The sequence below is a fragment of the Parambassis ranga genome, chromosome 21 (genome assembly GCF_900634625.1).
Source record: "Parambassis ranga chromosome 21, fParRan2.1, whole genome shotgun sequence".
NCBI classification, from domain to species: domain Eukaryota; kingdom Metazoa; phylum Chordata; class Actinopteri; family Ambassidae; genus Parambassis; species Parambassis ranga.
Genome location: NC_041041.1, coordinates 11,189,918 through 11,210,308, shown reverse-complemented (window position 1 = coordinate 11,210,308; position 20,391 = coordinate 11,189,918). Strand labels below are relative to the sequence as shown.

The window sequence follows — 20,391 nt, the reverse complement described above, 5'->3', positions numbered from 1 at the left end:
TGGGCGTCTGTCACAGGAGTTTATTTAATTTATTTATTTAATTATGGCTGAGGGGACACAACTTTTCATGAATTGTGCTTTTTTCCATATGTCATTCTGAAAAGCATATCTGTCAATCATTGCTTCATCTGCCCTAGTTACCTAGTTTCTAATATTCACATACTATCCTGTCTTGTGTTGTCCTTTTGTACTGGATGTAATATGTACATATTTTGTTGAATAAAGTTGTTTGGCACTGACTGTACAGATAGCACAGCTAGATAACCACCTCTTAGCATCCTCACATACTGAAAGGTGAAGTACTTCCTCTTTATCAGTTTTGTGTGTATCATGTATGCAGTGCTTTTACTTAAAAAAATAAGCAAAGATTGAGGTTGCAGCCATCAGTGTCATTAATTACACATGTGCATTTATTACAGTGACACAAGAAAACATTGCTGCTGCTGCTGCTTTATTGGACGGTAGGTGCCACTTGTGTTCGTATGTGGCATATGAGTATATACCATACAAATGGTTTGCATTTAGCAATGAAATAATAATGTATTATGATTCAATTTAGTAATGCAGTCATAAAATAAATTCTTTAATACTTGGTTATTAAAGTGGTTATGTACTGTGGTGTGTTAATGACAAGTTACCCTGAAAAACGAATGAGAAACACAAAAGTTTTATTTCTCATTTCGACATAACTTACACATAAATACAAAAGAACAATCACTTCCAAGTACCAGAAATGTTAGGAAATAATGGGATTTGCCTGCTGTTATTATATATACAGCATGTTATACTCTGAATATAATGTTAAAAATACTTGGTTAAGAGTTATTTTGGCATTAAAATATAAAATATTACACACACACACGCATACACACACACGCATCATTAACATCTAATCAGCATGTATAGACTGTTCACATTCTGGTTTGTGTGGATTTATTGTCCTCATGACTTTTAGTTGCGCCTCCTTTGACCATCTCAACCTCCAGCCTTTGGAGATTTCTTTTACTGTTGTCTTTATCATCATCATCATCATCATCATCATCATCAACCTTCTTCCTGAACTGAGCCTCGATTTCTGCAGGATCAATGTAGGTATAGAAAATTGCCATAATGGTGAAGATGAAGCACACTACAACCAAGAGTGAGGCAAAGAGGACGTACTCTGCCCACTGTGGAAGAAGAGGAGAGACATGGGGTGTTACTGTCTCAGAGTTACAATGCTGCACAGGAACACAGGCATTTCCAGCTTTTATTTATTTTTTTTACCTTTTCTGGAAGCTTTGCAAGTTCAGCCACAATCAGGACGATAAAGTTTCCAACAGCAACAGTAAGCAGCCAGCCTGCCTGTAGTACTGCTTTCATATTACTAGGAGCCTTGAATACAACAGAAATACACACAATCAGTGCCATGTTTGGTAACATAATCCAGGTGTTCATCTCTACAGGGTCAGAAAAGGTTTGAGTCTGGAACTAGTTTAACACTGGTGTAATGTGTTTACCTGTGAGTAAGAGAATTCCAGTCCAGTAACAGAAAACATGACTTCACCAGCAGTTATGAAGAAATACTGTGGGATCTGGAGGGCCATGTGAACCGAGTTGGGCTTTATGTCTTCTGCCACCGTGATAGATTCCTGACACTGAAATAAACAAAGTTCACTTTAGAGCATGTATGTGTCTCAAAGAACGTAAAGGTACGAATACTGATATTATTTGAAATTTTTTCACAAATCCCATTGTAAAAGCAAAACTAACAATTTCATATGAATAATATCGACATGACTGTCACTGATTAGATGAAGTAAAATTTTGCAAAGATGACAAACATTAATGATATTAGTGTAAAATTTACCATGGGTCCAAATGTTAAGGTGCTGGGGATGAAAAAAGTGTACGAACTTCCAAATCCAAAGTCCCAGCTGTATTCACATGACTGGGAACCGCTCGACAATGTAAACACGGCCCTGACCACCAGAACAGAACATCTCTTTAGTAAAGTGTGTTATTCTTTACATAGTATAAAACATTATTAACAAAAAAATATAGAAATAGAAATAGAATATAAATAGAATTGGTGGAGGCAGCAAAATATGTCTTACTTTCCATTTTTTATCTGTTTATAGCCGGAAGTCTGAAATGGATCAATAATTCCAAAGTTGGCTGAAGGAGTTGACACATTCACACCTTGTTTCAGTCCATTTATAAATCTGAAACAGTTACATAGTAAACATTGAAGTTAGTAGAACCAAAATATCTTATCAATCTAAGCTGCTTATAAAATATTAAAAAAGTTGCAAATCACACAATTTCCCATTTTTTTTTTTATCTTCCTTTGGTTCACTGATCAATTAATTGAAACTTTTTAATGTATTCCAACTTACTGGATTGCATTGTTTCCCTGTTGAGGCTTGAAAGTCAAATCATTAGTCTGAGGAAGAAAGACAGTGGATGCTTGTTATTTTAAACATTACAGATATTACTGTGTAACTTTATTTTCATACTTTTGTGCTTCTAACCTACCTGTGTCCATTGTTCAGAGACGTTTGAGGGGATGAGAAGTGTCTGCCGCTGTCCTTTGGCCAAGGGGACATCTCTTGTCACTGCAGGACTGCCGATGGAAATGCTGATTTTTTGTGCTTCAAAGGTGAAGTATGAGTTACTGAACTGTAAAACACACAAAACAAGATACAGCAACATGTTTTGTTTTTGTTTTTTTTTTAACATAACTTTTAACCAGTATGTCCTGTTTGGTGTTTGTAATGAGATGACATACCTGACCTGCAAAAAGATTCACATCATGGCCAGGCAGCTTAACTGGCACTGCACTGCTGCCCATGTTAAGTAATTTTAACTGACTCTGGGAAGCGGATGGGAACACGGGCAGTGTTCGCTGAGAATTTGAATGGGAACAAGAGTAAGTTTAAAATAAATGTGCATTCTGTTTTATTGTTCGTAATGTACTAGTGCTTACATCAATTTGCAGCTGGACCACAGCAGCACAGAAAAAAGCGATAGCTGCAAGCAGCATCCCCACCGTCATTCTCTTCAGAGGCCTGTTGAATTGATATTATGTTTGTTACTGATTTCTACAAAATTATTAATATTAAATTATTGCATGTGAGCCTCTTCAGTTTCACTTACGTAAAGTTGAGACCGCATTTTTTGATCAGTGGGTAAATCAAGCTGTCCATGATGGGCACCAGAGTCAGGATCAGGATGGGGTTGACAGTCTGACAAAGAGTGACACACACAGTGAGTATCTTCTCACATAAAGTGTACTAATGTAATGTGATCAATTTTATTGAACTTACCTGCATCTGATCAGGCTGGATAACTAGTAACCCCTGCAGACATTAATGAAATATTAATAAAAGGACACTTTGAAGGACAAAAATTAATATAATAATAGTTTGTTTTGGTAACAAACTCACAAAGTTTCCATCCATTGTGGTGGCCTGCAGAGTCCATCTGGAGCCCTTTTAATGGAGATGCAAAATTTAGCATGAATTCCACTGTCAAGAGATAACATTTAAAGTAAAGGCTAACTTTAATTTACCTTTTGGTCAAACAGGGTCCAGAACATGGGCAGGGGGAGGTATAAAAACAGCACCTTCAGCACCATTTTGATTTGAGCAATGAGGAGTTTCTACAGCATGGACAGACATGTGAGATTTTAATGGGTCATGACAAAGAAACTTCTTCTTTTTCTATGAGACTTTAAATAAGTAAAATTTACATCATATTTTTCCTCCGCCCAGTCCATCCAGTGCTCCCTCACTGGGTACCTGTTGCTTTTGTGAATGTAGCGGTTTTTAATGGCAAACTGAAAAAAATAAAAAGTGTTTTTAGGAACACCCAGACTGATTGTTTTTAGCTGCCATATACTGTTAAAACTCTATATGACGTACCCCAATGCATTTACACACATCCAGCATGATGTTCCCCTGTGGTTTAGCTTTGTAGTACATGCCGCTCCCAACGATAAACACCACTGTCAGGGAACACCACAGCTCTGTTACATACACAGGTCGTGCACCAAACATTTATATTCACAGTATCCATCATCTAGACTTACAGAGAGCGACCATCATGAGGGCTGCAGGGACACCAAAAGCCAGAGAATAACACTTTTGTTTAGTGTAGATGCCACAATCCTGAGCTGCAGGTAGACATAGACAACATTCATTCAGCTACAATTGAAAGTTTATACTCAGCAGGTATCATTATTACATGTTCATTGTAAAGTTTACTGTATATCACACTGTTATCTACCTCTGAGGATTGGAGTGATAATGGTTGACAGGAGACTCCCACCATTGATGCACAGGTAGAATACAGAGAAGAACGTTCTTCTTTGCTTTTCCTGCACAGAAACCTTCGTTAATTTCTGTGGATCCTATCTTATCGTATGTTTATAGGTGATACGAAGTTCACTACATTAGTCATTATGAGCAAGCTAAAATAATTGCTTATTATAGTACCGCCTAATATAATGAGATTGTAGATTGAAAGAACGGCAATGGGGAGGGGAGTGGTGACATGTAATAAAATACTTGAACTATGCATGTTGCAATGCTCAACATGCCTGCTGATCCCACTGGTTAAACATTAGAAGACTCAGACTAAGACAGAGGCTTAATATTCTGACCTGGTGGTCACCGAACTGGTCTCCGCCGAAGGCAGCCACACAAGGCTTGATACCACCAGTGCCCAGGGCAATAAGGAGAAGACCCACCATGGACAGCACGCTGTGTGTGAGGAAGAAGAAGAAGAAGAGCATGAGGAGGAAGCACTGTGGAAACATGTGATGTTACACTCTGTACTGTGGGAACTCACACATGAAAGGTCATGTTGTCTGGTGTTCCGTCCCTGTCGGTATCAGTGATGTCATGAATGGCACTGACGGCCATGGCGACCTGGCCGACCGCATAGACAATGGACAAATATATGATGGTCCTGAGAAGGGAAGAACGAAAGAGACAGACAAACATAATGTTTACTTTCCTTCATGGGTTAAATCGGTGGAACTTAAGGAAGCCACGCACTTAAACTTTCCCAGCCAGGAGTCAGCCACGATGGCACCAAGGATGGGCGTCAGGTAGCATAAAGCCACAAATGTGTGGTAGATGGAGGTGGCCAAGTCATCATCCCAGAGCAGGAAGTACTTAAAGTACAAAACCAACACAGCTGTAGACGGACAGAGAAGAAGACTTTAATAGCTTCTAGCACCTTTAGGATTTAACCTTTAACATAATTACAGTGGAACAGTTATAGTGGAGTGCTATAATGAAGGCCCTTCACCTCCAGTGGAAGACCATGCGACCTCGGCCTACAATCCTCAGTTCCGGGTAATTATACAAATTATTTTTTAAACAGGTATTGGTGTGTACTGTTGCTGATATATACATCAAGACTTATCATATAAATTATCATATGCATTTAAATATCAACTCTGAAGCTCATGTCGAAATGTTTGTTGTCATGGTTACAGCCATCAGTGTGCTAAAACAGCATGTTTCTCACCTCGCATTCCATAGTAGGAGAACCTCTCGCAGAACTCATTCACAACAATGAAGAAGATGCTGAGTGGGTAGCCACACACCTCTTTGCTCTAAGAAAAACAAGTGTAAGTAAAATCTTTTCTTTCTTTTTTCATTTTAATAATTTCTTTTAATTAATTATCTCTCCACACATTTGGATGACAGCCATACATTACGATTATTATATACATCCATTTGATTTTAGTGCACAGAATAATTTTTCACAATCCAGAATTCTATCATATATAATAAACATAATTATTTATTTTGACAATAAATGAATACATTAAGTATTTAAAAAAGGCATTCTGCAAAAGGCAGGAGTAGATGTTTTTGCATGCTTCAATATGCATGAAGTATTTTCATGTTACAGTTGATCACAATCAAGGGAAAGAGTTTTAACACTAAAGATAATTTCTATTTTATTTGTAATTACAAATGAAAAATGTATCTACAAAACAGCATATAGTGGAATGATAGAATGGATGAAGTATCTAAAAATGATCATTAACAGTGATTTGTAAACAATGCAGTGAATACAGTGAATAGTTTATAAAGATTGTGCCAGATTTTTCTCTAAATTAAAATTTAGTTTCAATGTACAGTTAAAAATGTACTTTACCTTCCCTTTGCTCTTCTTTTTGGGATCCTCATTGTCTGCGCCCAAGACGAAACAAATTTAAATGAAAAACATGACAAAAACCAGCATCCCTAAAAGTTTTGAGTGCTTGTCTGTGGGTTGAAATTAAAGGACTCAAAAACTCTCTCACCTGCCATGATGTCTCAGTGCAGCTGCTGCCTGCTGTGGTGTGATTCTCCAAGAGGGCAGTTGATAATTTATCCTTCTCTGTTCACTTGTGGGAGTGGGAACTCTTAACGTAACATTACTTCTTATTACCTTCTTGGTAGCCTTTGATTTGCCTATCTGCTGACTGCGTTGCTTTTATGATGGGTGGGAACATGTGATAGAGAAGATAGGGAGTCTGGTCTGTTCAGCCGTTGACTTTACAAAAACTACACAACTGAACCACACGTGAGAATAACACAAGAAAAAACAATTCAGAGGAGAGTATGTCCAGAGAAATGAGTGTATTTTATTTAAAAGATTTGCATTAGGGAACATCTGTTTACAGCAGAACAGTGACTTCTGTGTTAAATAAAAGATTATTTTTTAAAAAAAAAGCGCTGCCCAAATAAAACAAATAAAAGACATTTTTTTGAACATTTCAATGAACACAAAACGGTAAAAGCTTCATATTTTACTTCCACAGTAGGTGTAGTGTTTCCACACCTCATCACTTTGGCAAAAACGTGAACATAATTTTACAGTGTATGAGCCCCAGGCAGCAAGATACTTTGCAAATATTGCACACACTCCATTTTTTATATATGTATATACATATTAATAAACAACGTGGAATATACTTTTTGTATGCAATGGCTTAAAATATTTAAAAACTCTCCCGTTCTAAGACATCGAAGTGATTTAAGGTTGACATCACACGAGGCCATTTTAGTAGAAATATAACTTCATGTACAGAGAGAGGAGCGTCGACATATGCAGCATACTGTTCATCCAGACATCAATACAGTGGCTTAAAAAAGTGGAATACTGTACAATAAAAAGGTGAAACATTATTTAAAATAAACACAAAATGGGCTGTTGTGTGGGTGTAATGTAGTGGCATGCATAATAAAAAATTCCATCAGGAATGACTGAGTCTTTTCATGTAGAAAATGTCTCATCACATCATCTGTCCATAAAGCAGTAACAAAGTCTGTGGTGTCCTCCTCACGTCAGTGCTGTCACATTACATGAAAGTGGCCTCCCTCAACACAGTCACCATGAAAATATTTAATAGGTCCAAGTGGCTTGCTCATGGCCAGACAGAAGAGGGACCCAAGAGAAGCAGGATCGGTTTATACGTGACGTAATATGGCATCACTGGCTTGTCTGGTCTGGCTCTGAGGTCAAAGGCTAACCCGAGTTAGCGTCATACCACAGAGGATGAGCTGGGGATGCCCTGGATGGTGGCACTGGTTGGTGTGCCACTAATGGCATTAAAGATGTGAAGCGAATCAGGAAGAACGCTCTTCATGCCATCTTCCACAGGACTAATCTGGAAGTAAATGAGAGTGTGTGATAGACTGCTTTTATTTATGCTAAGCTAAGTCAACTGGCTTCTGCACAGAAAACATTTCACAGTGAGAAAGCACGTGTTTGAAACTGTGATTTAGTCTTTAGATGCCCTCTCAGTATCCATTTACGAGCTAAAGGAAAGAAAGTAAAAAGAATGGTGGCCAAGTAACATCAACATAGTGCAAATTAAAACATCTGCACATAAAACACACACACACACACACACACAAGTGAGGTAGAGAACATGTGCTGCCAATACTCACAACGCATGCAAAATCAGACATGGCATGCCAGGACAGTGGACAACAACAAAAATGTTTCAAGAGGACCCCAAAAAGTGATGGACCTGTCGAGGACAGGTTGTTGTTCACTGTTTTGTGACATCAAATTCTGAAAATTGGTGTTGGAAAAGAGCTGCAATGTAAGTATTTCTGATTAATTTAACATTTTACTTCATGACACAGCATTTCTGTTTGTTATTAGCCTGGCCATGTTCGTCAATTTTTGGGTTCCCCCTAAAAACATTTCCAATGTTATCAGCCTGTTTCTGTATTTGACTATATTGTGTTGTATTTGCAGCTCGAGTCTTCAAGGTTCTTGCACGTTTTCTGTTATCGTGTTTTTTCTTTGAACTCCATATAAAAAACAAAACAAGACTATACCAACAAAGCGTGATCCCAATTACTCATGTACAGTGTTTTTACACTGCTCATACATGTACAAATGTGCATGCAGAAGCAACATACTGCTTTCACATGCAGAAAATATTCTAATAAGTGACTATTGGTCCAGCCAGCTGCCAGTGTGCTGATAGAGGCAGAGTAAGTTTAGACTTTTGGCTTGAGTTAATCTTTTATTTCTATTCTCATGCCATATTGAACATATTTAATAACTCCAGTCTCTAATTGTGATTATTTTGCTATTTTCCTTTACTTTTTTGTGAGACTAAATGAGACGATAGAATGGATATTTTTTTACCCAGATCAGGAAGACTCTGGGCACCCGTTTCATCTTTTATGTGTAGCTTATTTGTTATTTATTAATTCAGGGATGTAAAGATAAGGCTGCCTGTGATCTGATCAGATAACTTGTCCATCAGTACAGTGTATTTAAGGTCAGGAGATGGACCTTGGCTGTATATGAGTTTTTGGAAATGTTACGATTTAAAATGTTAGTGAGAATGATTTTCTAATATTTTTTCTGGCTGGACCAACGATTTAAAACTCTGTGTTTACCATCAAATCTGCTCATGTCAGCACAAAGGAGAAACAGAGAATGGTGTTATTTCACATATAAATGAATGGCACTGTGTGCCTCAGCTGGTTTTACAGTTGTAAAATCAGTACTGTTCACAGTAATTACACTGGAGTGGTAGTGTACTCACTTGCTCGTGCATGATGATGGACAGCTCTCTGGCTAAGTCTCTATAGTTGGCTTTCATTTCATCGTGGTACTCGTGTTGGTCCTCTTTGATCAGTCGCTCATTGATGCCTAGTCCGTGGCCACAAGCCTCCACAAAATGCCTGTTCACAAATGCACATGTGTCAAAAGGAGCCACTGTAAACACTATAAGCCACTGACACCTCACATCTCACCTGAAGACCTCTTTCAGCTGTTTGACTTTATTATCTGGATACTTCTTGGCGCTTGCATCATCCAGAAAAGCTCTGGCATATGCAAGTGGCCCCGCGTTTACCTGAGAGAAGACACCATTTTTCTTATTATAATGTATCTGTCAGATGTGTGTGTATACTTGTTGATGTTACAGATCAATGAAGCAGGCACCTGGACACTGATGCTGCCCTGCAGTTTGAGCTGCAGGCGTATCATGTCCACCTCGCTGGAGGAGCACAGCTGTTTGATCTCTGCCACCTTCTTGCTCATCTCATCGATGGCCACCTCGATAGGGCTCAGATCAGTGTGGTGCTGATACATCACTGCGATACGTTTCTTCACATAGGGAAAACAGTGTGTAGCTGCAGGAAAGGAAACACAGGTGAGGTGAACGCTTTTCTCAGTTTAACAGCACAGGATTCACTCAGGAGAGAACTGTACAGGCTATGAAAACTCTCACATCATAAAGATAAGAAGACAAGGTTGAACCTTTATAACTTCTGCACCATAAAACAATTAAACTGATTAGGATTAGAAACCTGCTAACATGTTCAAAATCTAATCAAGATCTCCCACTCCTGCACAGGAACTTTGATGCTGAGCAATATGATGGGGAACAAATCATGTGACAGCCCTGTTAATGGAGCCTGTAGGGTTGGGAAAATGTTTCCTGTGTTTATCCATAAACTAAAAATCAGACTGTCAGAGCATTTGCAGCACCAATTTGTATTCTTTCATGTGCACAAATAAAAAAAATAAAAATATTTATGTACTTGTTAGTATAGTCCTGCGTTTGCACTGTTCCTCCACACCGCCCTGCTTTTTCCCTGATATGGTGAAAGGCATCTCAAACACAAATCGCCGGATGTTGTGGCTCCTTTCAAAGTCAGTCTTCCTGTCGACCATCTCCTTCTCCTCCAGGTATGGAGTCACATGTGTCACCTGGATGTATGCGTACTTTGAATCCAGGTCTTTGGGATTAATCTGCAGAGGACACAACGTATCAGTACCACATTTTAAGAAAATCTTTGAGAAAAAAAAAATACAAATAAACAAAGTCTCACCCGGCCTGAGTCCTGTATCATCTTTACATTCTCCTGTCCAAACTTGTCAGAGTACAGCTTGAGGAGCCGCTGTGATATCTCTGATAGCGGGGTGAACTTGGGTTCCTTGTAGATGTACTCTTTACCATCTTCATCTTCAAAGAAACCCTAAAAAAATGTCCTCAGTTATTAAAATATTAAACACTGATAGGTATATAACAACCCATACAATGCCACATCAAACAATACAAGGGTTGTGAGTCGGAGTCATGCCAGCTATGACAATATTTTTTTTAATCGTCAGGGTTAAAGCGTTTGGCTGACTCCAAAATACACAACCCTCTACCTAAAGTCTGAGCACAAAGACTAAGGAAAACTACAGAAAAAAACTCTAGTGTTAGTCCATCAATGTGAGGCAGACCGAAGGACACAGGTGGGCGCATGGATTCCACTGTCAGTGGGTGCATTTATGTTATTTATCTTGTATGTAAATGGTAGAAAGCCTCATGAATGGATGGGTGAAGCCATGCATTTACCCGATGAGAGATGGATCCTGCCATTAGCCCTTTAAGGGTTTCCTAATGTGATTAGCACAACACTGAGGCTGGAGTAGAGTAGAGGAGGAGTTAAAGGGCTAAAAAAAGATAAGGATGCATGTAAAATAAGACTGACTGTGTTAGAAAAGGAGGAGGAGAACACAGCCTAAAACATCACTGCACTCTCAACTATTGATTTACCTCAGCCTCTGAGTCAGTAAACTGGTACTGCTACAAGGTCATAGACAAAAAAAATGAAATCATCATCATCATCATCTAAATAGTGTTAAATATGTTAAATATAACATTTAAACTGAACTACCACATCAGTCATCTGACCTTAATGTGGAGGAGTGATTGGTAAATTTGTGGCTTCAGCACACTCTTAAAAACAAGTCATGCCTCAATCTCAAGGGCAAAACACCAAAAGATGTGTGCAAGGACATGAAGAGTGCTTCTTTTTTTTCTTCTTTTTTTTTCTTCTTGCTACAGAACTCGCAGCAACGTGTCAGCTCCTGAGTCCTGAAACTTGGGTCTGATGAGAGGTGGATTTAACTACACATATAACAAGGCAATATTGTGATGATTTGGAGACAGTTGTCAAACAATTCATGAGTTTTATAGAGACTTGGATCCACCACTTTTAACCAGACAAAAAACTGTGAAGAACCCAGAGTCTACAGTTCCCAAGGTTTCTTTTCTGTTTTCTGAGGTGTAAAGGGAGTGGACTATCTGGAAAAATGCCACCCCAAGATATCACTTGGGAGGCTGGAAAGAGAAGTGACAACGCAATGGTCAACAATTCAACAGTGGAGATGGGTGCAATCTAAAAACACTTGCCCTATTTATGTGTCTTGCCACCCTTATGAAGATGGTTAAATGGTGATGATTAATTTATCACTGGATCTGGAGGATCTGCATGTTCCAAGGATGCTTAACTAAGTGTGTAAACATAGGAAAAGACTGACTCTTTTTACCTTAGGCCACAAAATTATCAGTTACCCCTTCAAGCGGATCTATCACATAACACAGGAAGACGTCATCATCCCTAACAAATACTTCAAAAAACGGTTCCACAGAAATGAGGATCAGCACTACAATCTTACAAACTAGAACCGCAACACAGCTGGCAGAAACACTGACATGAGTGCTAAAGTAAATGAGAGCCATGCAACACAGTCTCCAAAACAGAAAGCAGCAGTGTTAACGGTTTGTTACTGTTGAACTTGAAGCAGCAAAGTGACTGAGAAGTGGAATGAATCACAGCAGGACCAACACCACACAAAGACTCAGGCTGCTTAAAAATGGCTAGCAGGGTCTACAGCAACACTTACCGCTGCCTTCAAACAGGATAAAAAAAGCAGAGAGGTGTATTAGACTGGGTCACAAAGCCTTAAACAGGTCCCATGCTTTTTGTGACTTAAAAAGGTGTGACGGGGTGTTTGAATAATTGATGGTTACAGTTAGCACAGACAACAAATAAACAGTTTGGAAATGAAAAAAAAAACACCAGTGGACTCACCTGGCCAAAGAAAGCCACTCTAAAGTATGTTCCCAGCAGTCTCTTGCCTGTGTGCATGACCTCTGTCACTTTGCTGTATGCTCGGTGCAGTGTGTCATACAGGTGGGCCAGTTTCTGCAAACAGTGATATATAAACGAATAACAATTTAATGGTGCAATGGTCAAGAATGAGGCCACAATAGCATTGTGTTATTGTGGGAGAGTAAAACCCCTGATGAGGAGAGTTTGTACCTCAAAGTCTCTGCGCTTCTCATAAATGGGGATTATGAGCTTGTAGATGTCGGAGATGAGCTCGTAACGCTCTGCTTTCCACAGGCCGTCTGCACACTCCTCCAAAAGCTCCAGTAAGACGTCCTGAGTGGAAAATAGAAGGGAAAACTATTAATGAACAGTACATATATAAATGCTATAGTTAGGAAGAAGAAAACAACTTTAACAAATAAAATCAATTAATGAAAAGGGCCTTCTGTGAGTTAGGTACATTCATGATATAAAATGATTTCAGTACTTCATTGAAATGGACGTCCTGCATTCCGACATCCTCCATCATTGCTGCTTCTTCATCAATGTTTGGAGTCACAACGCGGAAAGCTGTGCAGCCCTGCTTGAACATGCCTGCAGCAGAGATGCAGATATCAGTTTACTCTTAGACAAACCTTTAAAAAACAAAAGAAACAGAGCTGCTCAGGCAAAGCAATAAAAACATATCAGTTTGCTGACTCACCTTTTCTCCGCAGGTATTCTGCCACAAGTGCTGCAACGTGCACATAACACATGGCAGCCTGTAAACAGCAAGAGCTCAGATAAGCAAGGGTCATGGGAAGAATGTCAGCACACATAATCTCGGCAAATATGAAGTAAGCACAGTCTGTAGCGGATGTTTGAGGTCCTATGAGCCTAACGTCAGTCACTGGCCAGCCCCTTCCAATCACAAAGAGCAAAGTCTTATGACAGACCTCAGACAGGTCTCCGTTCTTCACATGGATTCGGGCCATGCTGTCCAGCCAGGTCTTGCGTAGCTCTGGTGTGCTGGCGTAAGACTTGGCGAGGCTGTACTGCAGGTCCACCAGCATCTCTGGGTCTCTCTCGTGCTCCTTCATCTGAGCCGTGGCCATCAAAACAGTCCTGATGCGTTTGGTCAGGTCTTTTACATCCGATGGGAAAGCTGTGTTCTGTTGAGGAGAAATCATCAGCTATCATTGCTACTAATAAGTTATATTACACATAGCTTTTTTAACTAATTATTTAAGTGGAAACACTTAAATAACACATTTCTCACCTTGATAGTTTTGTCACTGTTGGCACAGTTATTGATTATTGACAGAGACTGCTGGAAGCGAGTACTTCCAATTCCAATGACATCAGCTATCAACTGGCTGACAGCAATCACCACCTAAAGAATAACAAAAATTAATATAAAATATTTCTCAGTCCAGTTGTGTTGACATTGTTATAGTTTTTTGTGAATTTTACAATGAACAATGAAGAAAAACTACAACTACTACTATTATATTATTATTATTAATAATAATAATAACTGGGAAAATCCAACAATTCATCAACCTTCTTTCACAGGAGAGTGACCTTACCTGTAGGTGTGTCCTGACAAAGGACTTGCGACCTGTGTAGTCAAAGTTACTCTTCATGAGGAAATAGAGTAGGTGGGCTGCGTCACTGCGGATGGAGCTCAGCTTGGAGTTACAACATTTCAAGATCTCATAGCAGAATGCAGCGCACATGTCTGCACGGCCTTCAAAAAATGTGCATGGGAACTGAAGAGACAGAACAACAAGATCAGTCACCAGCATTTGCTGTGATCAGCCAATGACAAACTGTTTAATAAGTAGGTCACCTTGTAGATGAAGGTGCGCAGTGAAGTGAAAACCTGTTTGAGGGCTGTTTCTGACTGGTTGATGCGCAAGAAACAGAGGTGGACGTCAAACACCTTCTTCATGAGTGGACTGTGGCCGTGATCGGAGCAGAGCTGCGTCTGTGGAGAAACACAGTATCAGATTACAAGGTATGGCTGTGATGAAGTATTAAGTACAACTATATTCTGTCAAGGATCATACCTTGAAACCCATGATGAAGATGCTGAGCGTGTCCAGGACAGTCAGGCACACTTCAGTGGCAATGTTTGCCTCCAGCAGTGACTGATTTAACACGTCTGCATCCGAGTGACTGTAGGCTAAAAACACACAACAAAAACAGCTGTAGCTCTTTCACCTACACTCAGTACAAAAGATTTTCATTTAATGACACATCAAAATATGAGATCTGTGTGTTAAAGGCAAAGCTGCTGCTAGAAAAATGGAAACTGTCATCATGGTGAAAAGATTAAGTTTCATTCCAATCCAAAGCTAAAAGTCAAATCAGTGTATTTAAGCAGATACGTAGATGTGAACATAGTTTTTATAAGCTTCATAATTAACTCTACATAGAGTGTGCTGGAATGAAACTCTTCATATTTTACATGGATTGATTCTGCAGAGTGAAATGTAAAAAAAAAGCTCAGAGCAGATGAGCTTGGCAGCAGGATGAGGAGATTTTAAAAAAAATCTAATGTTCAGTTAAATTAAGCATGCTCTTACGTCAAACAATTGAAAAAAAGTCAGTAACAAACTTCCTGTCACCCTGATACTTCCTTACCATGCTCTACAGATATTCCAAGAATACTTGAAATCTTTCTTACACTGAAAACACAAAGAAACTTTATTAAATAATGCCATTTAACAAAAACGTCACCCTCCAAGTAAACAGGCCACACAGAGCTTTGTCGGCCCCAGTTTTACTTAATTTACTGATCATGTCTCGTGACGCGTTTTCTGCTTGACAGCGGGCTGTGTTTGTACAGAAGATGAGGATGATGAAGATGCTGACAAGCATGAGGTGTGAATAAAGAGCGAGGGTCCTCCGGTGGAGGATGTTTGATGACGTTTACAGTATGGTATGGGGGCACTTACTGTGGTTAAAAGTGTATGAGTTATCCAGGCTGCTGAGCTGCTGTAAGCGGGCATGCATCATTCCCGCCCTGTTACGGGACACAGGCAGAGTCTGAGACTTCCGCTCATGTGCTACAGGTCCTGCCCCATCCTGGTTCCTGATGAGGAAACAGGACAATGTTAGATGAGTGGCTGACTACCAGCTGAGCCGGGGTTAGTGAAGCAGGTTAAGGTGAAGAATAAAGCATTTTATCCACCAGAACGGTGTGACAAAATGTTGTAGAAGAAGAAGAAATGAGGTTTTGGAAGCATGTTTGGCATGCAGTTTAAAGGTTCCATATGTAAGAATTTGAATCAATTAACATGCGACTGATTTCTATTGTTCACCTATGAAGCCATCATAGGTCTGCTCCTGAGCGTGTTGCCTAGCATGTCTGGAACTTCTTGATAATATAGCAAAATAATGAAAGGATGACAGTAAATGAATTTATCAGTAAATAATATTGCTGAGATGTAGCTAGAGCTACATGGCTAAGATTAGCTTGTTTACTGAGCTGAGATGATTGTTTGTTCCATATTAGCTGAACAACTACTTGATTTGTCTTGTAATATTTACCGACAACTACTACAACTAGATCAGCCCTTCTTTGGGGATTCTTTGTGCATCATCTAAACTCCAAGGAGTTCCTTATATTAGACCCCTCTTCTTTCTCATTAGGATGTTTTACTGATAAGCTTAACATACAAAATAAAGACCATGACCAAACAGTATGCTTGCGCACACATGAAACACAATCAACAGGATCTGATAAATTAATACCCACAGGTGTCACAATGTTTTCTGATTCTTACCGTTAGAACCTTTAAAGTAGCAATTAGGAAAGCAGAATTAGCAGCATTGAGTTAAAAGCTGTAGCCATGCATGTGTAGGAATGAGAGAGGCGGTGAATTTAGAGAACCCCAAAAAATGTCACAGCACTGCAAGATTTCATGCAATTAGTCTGAGAAAGTCAGTTCCACCTTTAGGCTTACCCAAGCAGGAGAGGGCAGGAGCCAGGTTTTATTTCATTATGTTAAACTTGCCAGCATTTAAGTGAATAAAGATAAAAACAGTGGCGTGAGGTTAGAGAGATTGAACACTCAAAGCCCTCTGGGAGTCAAGGCCAGAGCTCCCAAACAGTGGATACACAGTGTCTGGGTACAATTTGAACTTTAATAACTGCTGTACAGTCACAGACATTCACAATGTTATGTTTTATCCTGGAGGATTTTAAATAAAGATGGTGTCTAGAAGCCTGAAATCCTTAATCAATGACAACAACATTACCTTGCAATGTATCTCTTTCCCATGTATCTGAACTGATGGAGGCACACTCTGAGAAAGCAAGCAGAAAATCCGTCAACTCACATATTTAGACAGTATTTATAACATCAGATGCTCACTGTAAGACATCTTACTCGATTAAAGTGAAGAAGTCCATCAGCTCAGCAGAAGAAGCCTTGTTCCAGTATGTGAACAGGGCATCTGGTAGATATAGAGACACATTTATTGTAAGGACTGTAGTCATGTTAGTGGACTTCATGTGTGAGACAGAAAAAGCATGAATTTCTACCCTCAGACATGCTTTTGAGCACATGTAAGAAGCACATGAGGAGGCTCTTGATCTCTGCCTGCTCCAGTTTATCACATCGCAGCAGGGTACTTCCCAGGGTGGAGGCAGGCTGGTTCTGAGGGACAAACAGGGCGGTCAGACAGACAGACAGACAAATTGATAGACTTTAAATCAAACAAGCCGTGTTTACCACAGCAATGTGTTTCTCAGTAAAACTAAACCTTTTTTCTGACCGACTGCAACATGATTCATAAGAGGTTCTTTCTGAGGGCCTGGGTTACACTAGTGGAATCATTCACTCAGATGTTGCAGGGCTCTATGCATGCTGGGACACGTGACACTGCACAATAAACACCATTTCTCTCAGCTGAGGCAGAGAGCAGTGTGAAAATAGAACCAAAGCAGCACAGCAACAGCTCTACCACAGCAAGGGACTGGAAGTATACCAAGCACGTTCCTTTGCCAGCAGTTAGTCTAGACCATGAAACTGGCTGGGGATGACTTCATGGAAAGCATGAGGCTAGTGCTTTGGTTTTTAGTGGGTGTTTGCACAGTGGAGACTTTGAAGGCTATAGTTAGTTTTTCCTGAAAAGGTCAACATAAATTTGAATGCTGTGGTGCAGTTATTTTTTAAGTGTTTGTGGTATCCTTGTGGCCCCATATGCTGGCATACAATTTATGATGAAAAACATCACACATCACAAATAAACAGCTCCTGCAGAGGATTGAACGCAACAGCACAGATGGTAAAAATCCAGTCCTTTACCCTTTGAACCCAAAAACCTGCATGTAGGTCAGGCTCACCAAAATGACTTCATCATAATATTCAAATAAAGCCTCATTCAATTTCCAAGTTGAAAAAAAAAAACAAACCTAATCTTAAGGTAAACCTATTTCATTAAACCACCCTATAAAACATGTTGTACATGTTCAGCATGTAAAAAAGTCAACATAAATAAATAATATACTAAAAAAACAGCTTCTCTGTGCAGCTGAAAAGACAAACAATTTACATGTGGCCAACAGGCACATAGAAAATTTAATTAATTTGTTCTTTGCTGACTGATTCTCAACAGAAATCAGTGTGGGAAATGTTGTAATTCTTCGACTACAGGGGACAAAGTGTAAAATTAAAAAATGTAAAATTTAAATTAAATCTTCACATAAGAAACACTTTTTCTTTTTCTTTTTATTTCTAGCCATGACCACACTGTTTCCATAGAGGTACTGGATTCCAGCGAAAAAATAAGCCCACAGTGAGTCAAAATGACAAAACACACACACACAAACCCTGAGTTTAGAGGGTTAATAAACTTCTTCTCAGATTTAACTCAAGGCTGTTTATCAGAGAGGGAAAATAAATTGCACAGCACACACGCAAGGAACTCAACAGTGAAGAAATCCCTTAAGAATGCCTGCTTATGGACATGTGGAAAAAGAGCAGAGACAAACCAGCACCAGGCCCTGTGCTGTGTAACAGGTCTGCTGTACAGCAACAGAGAACAAACAGGACAAAGTCTGAGAACTCTCCTGGCAAAGAAAAGGCTTAGAGGTTTAGGGCATTAGAACACTCTCACACACACTCTATCACTCCCAGATGGGACACTCCTAGGAGCGACTGTGTGAAGGAAGGAGGTGTTTTGTACTTGAAGTGAAATGCTGGACTGCAGGGCGCTCTCTGGCACACAGGGGGCAGTGAGCAGGGAGAAGTCCATGGTGACACGCTTGGTGCGTACGGAGAGCATAGGCTCCTCAGTCTCCGTAAAGAAGCGCAGGACATTGATAGAGTGTCTCCGTACAAACTTCTCCGTCTGCCACGGCCAGCCGTACATTGGGGGCAGGGAGTTAATGGTACAAGTTAACAAAGAGAGACTTCCTGTGGCACTTTTTTTTTCCAAAATCAGGGGGCCTCTGAGGCGTCTGAAGCACAGAACGTCTAGTTGTCTAATAAATCTGTGTAATCATTCTACTTAAATTATACCTTGTCCAGAGAGTTGGCCTTGTCATTGTGTTTCTCCAGTAGGCTGTTTACAGAATCAGTGCTGATGAGTGAGCCACGAGAGTCCGCATGACGCACAGAGTTAATATTGGGGGTAGACACAGCGTGAGGAGAAGCTAGGAAAAAAAAAACAATAAAAAAAATTAATAGATATTTTTGTTCCATTTGTTTCAGCATCATCCTCTCACTCACCAGTGCCAGAGATGACTCCAAACACATCTTTGTGCAAACTGGTGTCCAGAAAGGTGCTGGAGCGGGGAGGAGTCATCAGAGCGTTGGTGAGAAGTGAATCTTCTCTTCCATTCTGAAATGAAAAAAGCATAAATGTGTGTTAAGCATAAATCCCACGATTCAAATTAGAAATCTTAACTAAAAATGATACATATTCCAAATAAAGAAACTGTGTGTTCTTGTAATATGTAATATGATTTCTGACATTGTCTCATCATTTGCTGTAAATTATGAATTGACGTTTTTGTGACTGTTGACAGAGGCTATAAATACTCAAAAGAAACCACTAGGTGGCTCCCTTACATTGTTGGAGTGGTTGACGGTGAATGGGGAAACTTCCTTCACATTCAGCCTGTTGACGTTCTCCTGCAGCAGGCCAAACAAGGGCAGGTACAGGGTGGCCATTCTAGCCTGCTGGCTCTGAAAAACAAACGAATCAGTCAGATGGAAACTTTCAATATGACACACACAAACGTACAAATACAAGTGAAAAAAGCGGCTCTTCACCTTGGAGGTGTAGCGGTCGTCAAACGTGTGCTTTATCATGAGGTTCTTCAGCACCTGGATGGATATCTGGCGAATCTCCCTGAACTCCTGCAGAGCTGCACTGACTTCCCTGAGCAGCAGCCCAACCAGGAAGTGGTTCTTACAGAAGTCATCTGTCAGCGAGTAATCCAGCTGGAGGTCTAAAGAGGAGAAGGACAGGGAGGAGTAGATTATTAGACTGATGAAGCATATAAAAGGAGGTGAACAGCCCCAGATTTAAGGCTGAACAGAGATTGTAGAATATTCTTCTGATTAACTAGAATCAAACAGCCTATATAAGGAAGAATCAGGTTTAGTCTTTGAGAATCACGCTGTCCTACATCACAGTGACATTTTGAAAAGACAGGATTAAAGCTTGTGAACAAGAGCAGCTGTTCACAGACGGCTTCCAACAGACAAGTAAAGCAATCCCAGATCACACACACAGACTCCCTCAAAATGACTATAATCAAACACATTTTTGTGGGTCTGTTTTTTTTTCTTTTTAAAACCTGCATTTCAAGCATGCAGGCATTAAAAAAGACCCCTGATTTCTGAGGAATGACAGAAAATAATATACCTTCATCACTTGCAATAAAAGCCCATACCACTTCAAGACAGCAAAAACTTCACCGAATCACCCACAAGGAGGCAGCTTCAACTTATACACACAGTATATGATCACCCAC

General features: G+C 39.8%; 2 protein-coding genes across 20 annotated transcripts in view; both read right to left on the bottom strand.

Moving 5' to 3' along the window:
- Window positions 1-722: 722 nt before the first annotated feature.
- Window positions 723-6,393, bottom strand: slc15a1a (solute carrier family 15 member 1a). The gene is made up of 23 exons (XM_028392921.1): window positions 6,308-6,393; window positions 6,160-6,194; window positions 5,521-5,608; window positions 5,043-5,184; window positions 4,834-4,953; window positions 4,646-4,745; window positions 4,270-4,360; window positions 4,073-4,156; window positions 3,906-3,988; window positions 3,734-3,820; window positions 3,554-3,643; window positions 3,429-3,473; window positions 3,309-3,341; window positions 3,139-3,227; window positions 2,969-3,050; window positions 2,771-2,887; window positions 2,518-2,661; window positions 2,379-2,425; window positions 2,097-2,204; window positions 1,850-1,961; window positions 1,500-1,637; window positions 1,267-1,374; window positions 723-1,169 (listed from the first exon to the last, which is right to left on the bottom strand). The coding sequence occupies exons 1-23, from the start codon at window positions 6,312-6,314 to the stop codon at window positions 912-914; spliced, it is 2,208 nt and encodes a 735-aa protein (XP_028248722.1). The 5' UTR covers window positions 6,315-6,393; the 3' UTR covers window positions 723-911.
- Window positions 6,394-6,611: 218 nt separating this feature from the next.
- Window positions 6,612-20,391, bottom strand: part of zmp:0000001200 (dedicator of cytokinesis protein 9) — a 61,207-nt gene continuing 47,427 nt past the window's right edge. For 3 of the 19 annotated variants that reach the window (XM_028394273.1, XM_028394278.1, XM_028394274.1), the window contains 25 exons: window positions 19,685-19,863; window positions 19,481-19,597; window positions 19,139-19,250; window positions 18,929-19,062; window positions 16,948-17,062; window positions 16,793-16,859; window positions 16,662-16,709; window positions 15,356-15,492; window positions 14,465-14,580; window positions 14,245-14,382; window positions 13,982-14,164; window positions 13,672-13,785; window positions 13,349-13,564; window positions 13,117-13,174; window positions 12,901-13,007; window positions 12,624-12,746; window positions 12,393-12,506; window positions 12,205-12,210; window positions 11,072-11,101; window positions 10,356-10,502; window positions 10,065-10,275; window positions 9,463-9,653; window positions 9,273-9,373; window positions 9,062-9,200; window positions 6,612-7,657 (listed from right to left, as the gene is read on the bottom strand). In XM_028394273.1, the coding sequence (XP_028250074.1) occupies window positions 7,532-7,657; window positions 9,062-9,200; window positions 9,273-9,373; window positions 9,463-9,653; window positions 10,065-10,275; window positions 10,356-10,502; window positions 11,072-11,101; window positions 12,205-12,210; window positions 12,393-12,506; window positions 12,624-12,746; window positions 12,901-13,007; window positions 13,117-13,174; window positions 13,349-13,564; window positions 13,672-13,785; window positions 13,982-14,164; window positions 14,245-14,382; window positions 14,465-14,580; window positions 15,356-15,492; window positions 16,662-16,709; window positions 16,793-16,859; window positions 16,948-17,062; window positions 18,929-19,062; window positions 19,139-19,250; window positions 19,481-19,597; window positions 19,685-19,863 (3,029 nt within the window). In that variant the 3' untranslated portion in view covers window positions 6,612-7,531. Of the gene's footprint in view, window positions 7,658-9,061; window positions 9,201-9,272; window positions 9,374-9,462; window positions 9,654-10,064; window positions 10,276-10,355; window positions 10,503-11,071; window positions 11,102-12,204; window positions 12,211-12,392; window positions 12,507-12,623; window positions 12,747-12,900; window positions 13,008-13,116; window positions 13,175-13,348; window positions 13,565-13,671; window positions 13,786-13,981; window positions 14,165-14,244; window positions 14,383-14,464; window positions 14,581-15,041; window positions 15,086-15,355; window positions 15,493-16,661; window positions 16,710-16,792; window positions 16,860-16,947; window positions 17,063-18,928; window positions 19,063-19,138; window positions 19,251-19,480; window positions 19,598-19,684; window positions 19,864-20,391 lie in introns of all 19 variants that reach the window. The other 16 variants (XM_028394277.1, XM_028394288.1, XM_028394287.1 and 13 more) reach the window with 8 other exon arrangements.